The 5710-nt window shown below is 55.7% G+C and overlaps 1 protein-coding gene across 1 annotated transcript in view; it reads left to right on the top strand.

The window, feature by feature from the left end:
* Positions 1–5028, top strand: part of LOC122169359 (natural resistance-associated macrophage protein 2-like) — a 12573-nt gene extending 7545 nt beyond the window's left edge. Inside the window, exons 11-12 of the mRNA XM_042835442.1 lie at positions 120–173; positions 3534–5028. Of these exons, the coding sequence (XP_042691376.1) occupies positions 120–173; positions 3534–3611 (132 nt within the window). The 3' untranslated portion in view covers positions 3612–5028. The remainder of the gene's footprint in view (positions 1–119; positions 174–3533) is intronic.
* Positions 5029–5710: the final 682 nt, after the last annotated feature.

Here is a 5710-nt window from a genome sequence, read left to right on the forward strand (position 1 = left end):
GAAGGGGCACGTGGGGCAGGAAGGAGTGCATATGGGGCAGGAAGGAGTGCATATGTGGGGCAGGAAGGAGCACGCGTGGGGCAGGAGGGATGTGAGGCTCTGTCCTGCTGTCGTTGCAGACCTGGCTGTGTCTGATCGCGCTGGGGGCCTCGGCGCTGTCCTGCGGTAGCACGGTAAGCGTCACGCGCAGCCTGCTGCCCGAGCCCAGCCCTGCGCACGGTGGCAAGTAGCGCCCGCAGCGCGCGTGTGCGAGTGTGACAGCACGGGTCTGCGTGTGTGTGTGAGCTGTGTGTGTGTGAGCCCTGTATGTGTGCATCCCAATGTGTCCCCATGGGTGCACATCCCTGTGTGTGTGTGTGCCTGCCCCCATGTGCCCATCTATGTTTGCACACCTCTGTATGAGTGCATCCCTGTGTGCGTTCCCCCTCTGGGTGTGTCATCGTGTGTGTACATTCCTGAGTGTGTGTGTGTGTCTGTGTGTGTGTGTGTGCGCCCTCCCCGGGCACTGAGCACCACCAACAACGTTTGCACACACAAACCAACGCGTGACACTGAACTGTGGCACTGCTGTGCGGCGCCGACGTGGTGGGGTGACAACACTGCATTGGTTGTGACAACATGAGGTTGGGTGTGACGACAACAACACTACATGGGGTGTGACAACAACAACACTACGTTGAGTGTGACAACAACACTACATCGGGTGCGACAACAACAACACTACGTCGGGTGTGACAAGAACAACACTACGCCGGGTGTGACAACGCTGCATCAGGTGTGACAACACTACGTGGGCTGTGATGACACTCCATCGGGTTTGACAACGCTGCATCGGGTGTGACAACACTATGTTGAGTGTGACAACGCTACATGGGCTGTGACAGTGCTGCGCCGGGTGTGACAGCGCTCCATCAGGTGTAATAATGCTGTGTCGGGTGTGACAACACTCCATCAGGTGTGACAACACTACCTCAGGTGCACCAATGCTGTGTTGGGTGTGACAGCACTGCGTTGGCTGTAACAGCGCTCCATCGGGTGTGACAGCACTGCGTCGGGTTTGATGAGACTCCGTCGGGTGTAACGATGCTACGTCGGGTGTGACAACACCGCGTCGGTTGTAACAACACTCCTTTGGGTGTAACGAGTCTGCATCGGGTGTGACAACACTGCGTCGGGTGTGACGACGCTGTGTTGGGTGTAACAACGCTCCATCAGCTCTAACAGTGCCACGTTGGGTGTGATTACAGTGCGTCAGGTGTGGCGGTTCTACATGGGGTGTGAGCACACTGCGTGGGGTGTGACAACACTGTGTTGGGTGTAACTGTGTGAGGTTGGGGGTGACGGTGCCTCATGGGGTGTGAGAACACTGTGGGGTGTGACAGTGCTGCGCTGGGTGTGACAACGCTGCATGGGGTGTAGTGGCACTGTGTTGGGTGTGACAACACTATGTTTGGTGTAACAGTGCCACGTTGGGTGTAATGGCACCATGTTGGGTGTAACAACGATATGTTGGGGGTGACAACACTACAGTGGGTGTAACATCACCATGTTGGGTGTAACAATATGTTGGGGGTGACAACACTACGTCGGGTGTAACAATGCTATGTTGGGTGTGAAAACCCCACGTTGGGTGTAACGGTGCTACACTGGGGGTTGGCAGCAACAACAGTGACAACAGTGCTCTGGGATTGACAACGCATGGAGTGTAATGACACCATGTTGGGTGCAGCAGTGCTGCATTGGGTGTGACAATGCTGTGTCGGGTGTGGAAACCCCACAGTGGGTGTAACAGTGCTGTGCTGGGAGTGACAACACCGTGCTGGGTGGGACAAACCTCCATTGGGTGTGACAACACTGCGTTGGGGGTGTTGGGTGGGAGAACACCATGCTGGGTGTGACAATGCTACTCTGAGTGTAACGGCGCTGTGTTGGGTGCAGCAGTGCTGTATTGGGGGTGACAGCAACATGTTGGGTGTAACAGTGCTGTGTTGGGTGTGACAGTCCTACACTGGGTGTAACAACGGTGTAACAACGCTATGTGGAGCGAGACAACACTGCCCTGGGTGCAATGGCGCCGTGTCAGGTGTGGCAGCACTGCTGTGTCGGGTGTAACAGTGCTACACTGAGTGTAACTGTGACAGCGCCGTGTGGGGTGTAACGATGATGCTGGGTGTGACAACAGAGCGTCGGGTGTAACGGCGCCCTGTTGGGTGTAACAGCGCTGTGTTGGATGCGCCGACACTGTGTTGGGTGCGACAAACCTCCGCTGGGTGCAACAGTGCTGCGTCAGGTGTGGCGCCGTGACACTTTGTCAGGTGTAGCAGTGCTGCACTGGGTGTGACAACATTGTGCTGAGTGTGACAACACTGCGTCGCGTGTGACAACGCTGTGCCACATGCGGCAGTCCTGCATTGGGTGTAGCAATGGTGCCTCGGGTGTGACAACACCGTGTGGGGTGTGGTGACAGCATGCTGGGTGTAACAGTGCTACATTGGGTGTAACAACTCTGCATTGGGTGTGACAGTGCTATGTTGGGTGTGACAGCACGGCATGAGGTGTAATGACACTGTGTTGGGTGCGCCAACACTGCGTTGGTGTGACAATGCTGCATTGGGTGTGATGACACCATGTTGGGTGTAACAGTGCTACATTGGGTGTAACAGTGCTACATTGGGTGTAACAACGCTGCATTGGGTGTAACAGTGCTACATTGGGTGTAACAATGCTGCATTGGGTGTAACAGTGCGATGTCGGGTGTGAAAACCCCACGTTGGGTGTAACGGTACTACATTGGGGGTTGGCAGCAACCCATTGGGTGTGACAACAGTGCTCTGGTGTGACAACACTACACTGGGATTGACAACGCCTGGAGTGTAATGACGCCGTGTTGGGTGCAACAGTGCTGCGTTGGGTGTGGAAACCCCACAGTGGGTGTAACAGTGCTGTGCTGGGTGTGATAACACCGTGCTGGGTAGGACAAACCTCCATTGGGTGTGACAACACTGCGTTGGGTGTGACAGCATCACATTGGATGTGACAGCGTTGTGTTGGCTGTGACAACCCCATGTTGGGTGTAAGAACACTGCACTGAGTTTAACGGTGCTCCATGGGGTGTGACAACACCGGGTTGGGTGTGACAAGGTTACATCGGCTGTGATGATGCTATGTTGGGTGTGACAACGCTGCATTGGGGGTAACAGTGCCACATTGGGTGTGACAACACCATGGTGGGTGTGATGACACCATGTTGAGTGTGATAGCAACACTGCACTGGGTGTAACAGTGCCACGTTGGGTGTGACAGCACCACACTGAGTGTGACAACAAGACATTGGGTGTGACAACACCATGTTGAGTGTGACAGCAACGCGTTGGGTGTGACAACACTGCGTTGGGTGCAACAGTGCCACGTTGGGTGTGACAACACACACACACACACAGAGATTTGGGGCAAGGCGCGCAGCTCGGTGCCGCTGTTGCTCTGGTCCCATTTTTTGGGGCAGTGCTGATGGTCTCCCTTTCCCCCCCCCACAGCGCTGCTGGGCCTTCGCTGCGCGCCCGGAGCTCTTCCTCCTCAACAACATCGGCGTGGAGGCGGCGGTGACGCGGTGATGTGGAATGGGAGCTGGAGATGGGAGCAGCGCCACCACGGAACCGGGATGGAAACAAACGGCGTTGGGATGGCACCAAAATGGCACCAGAATAACACAGGGGTGGCACTGGGATGGAACCAGAATGGCGTTGGGGTGGCACCATGATGATGTTGGGATGGCATTGGGGTGGCACCAGAATGGCTTTGGGACGGAACTGGGATGGCATGGGGATGGTATTGGAATGGCACCAGAATGGCACCAAAATGGGACCAGAATAACACAGGGATGGCACTGGGGTGGCACCACAATGGCGTTGGGGTGGCATTGGGATGATATTGGGATGGCACCAGAATTGTGTTGGGGTGGCATTGGAATGGAACCAGAATGGCGTTGGGATGGAACTGGGATGGCATCAAAATCGGACCAGAGTAACACAGGGATGGCACTGGGATGGAACCCGAATGGCGTTGGGGTGGCACTGCGATAACATTGAGATGGCACCAGAATTGTGTTGGGGTGGCATTGGGATGGCACCAAAGTGGTACCAGAATAACACAGGGGCAGCACTGGGATGGAACCAGAATGATGTTGGGACGGAACTGGGATGGCATTGGGTTGGCACCATGATGACGTTGGGATGGAACTGGGGTGGCACCAGAATAACACAGGGGTGGCACTGGGATGGAACCAGAATGGTGTTGGGATGGAACTGGGATGGCATTGGGGTGGTATTGGGATGGCACCAGAATGGCACCAAAATGGGATCAAAATGGTGCCAGAATACAGGGATGGCACTGGAGTGGCACCGCAATGGCAATGGGATGGAACTGGGACCAGAATAACACTGGGATGGCACTGGGATGGAACCAGAATGGCGTTGGGTTGGCATTGGAGTGACACTATGATGACGTTGGGATGGAACTGGGATGGCACCAGAATGGAACCAGAATAACACAGGGTGGCACTGGGGTGGCACCACAGTGGCGTTGGGGTGGCATTGGGATGATATTGGGATGGCACCAGCACTGCATTGGGGTGGCACTGGGATGGCACCAAAATGGAGCCAGGATAACACAGGGATGGCATTGGGGTGGCACCACAATGGTGATGGGATGGAACTGGGATGGCACCAAAATGGCACCAAAACGGCACCAAAACGGGATCAAAATGGTGCCAGGATGACACAGGGATGGCATTGGGGTGGCACCATGGTGACATTGGGGTGGCACTGGGGTGGCAACAAAACAGAACCAAAATGGGAGCACAATGACACAGGAATGGCAGTGGGATGGCATTGGGGTGGGACTGAGATGGCACCAAAATGGGACCAAAATGGCACAAGAATAACAGGGATGGCATTGGGGTGGCACCAGAATAACACTGGGCTGGCCCTGGGATGGCATGTCCCCATGTGTCCCTGAGGTGTCCCCAACACATCCTCCATGTGTCTGCAATGTGTCCCTGATGGGTCCCCAAAAAGTCCCCATCGTGTCCTCAATGTGTCCCTAACATGGCCCCAGTGTCCCCAATAAGTGCCCCATATGTCCCCAACGTGTCCCCATCGCATCGTCAGTGTGTCCCCAACATGTCCCCAGTGTGTCCCCACTGTGTTCCCATGTCCCCTGTGTGTCCTCAGTGTGTCCCCAATGTGTCCCCAACATATCCTCACCGTGTCCCCAGTGTGCCGTCACTGTTTCCCCAGTGTGTCCTCAGTGTGTCCCCAACATGTCCCCAGTGTGTCCCTGCTGGATCCCCAGCATGTCCCCAATGTGTCCCCTGTGTGTCCTCAATGTGCCCCCGATGTGTCCCCAGTGCAACATCAGTGTGTCCCCAGCATGTCCCTGGTGTGTCCCCAACATATCCTCAGTGTGTCCCCAGTGTGTCCTCAACGTGTCCCCAACATGTTCCCCATGTATCCCTGATGTGTCCCCAGTGTGTCCCCAACATATCCTCAGTGTGTCCTTGATGGATCCCCAGCATGTCCCCAGCGTGTCCCACTGTGTCCCCAGTGTGTCCTCAATGTGTCCCCAACATACCCTCAGTGTGTCCCCAGTGTGTTCCCAGCATGTCCACCATGTGTTCCTGATGGGTCCCCAACATGTCCCCAGCCATGTCTCC

The sequence above is a fragment of the Centrocercus urophasianus genome, unplaced genomic scaffold, assembly GCF_019232065.1.
Source record: "Centrocercus urophasianus isolate 14NV4802_14NV808 unplaced genomic scaffold, USGS_Curo_1.0 seq_525, whole genome shotgun sequence".
Lineage (NCBI taxonomy): Eukaryota > Metazoa > Chordata > Aves > Galliformes > Phasianidae > Centrocercus > Centrocercus urophasianus.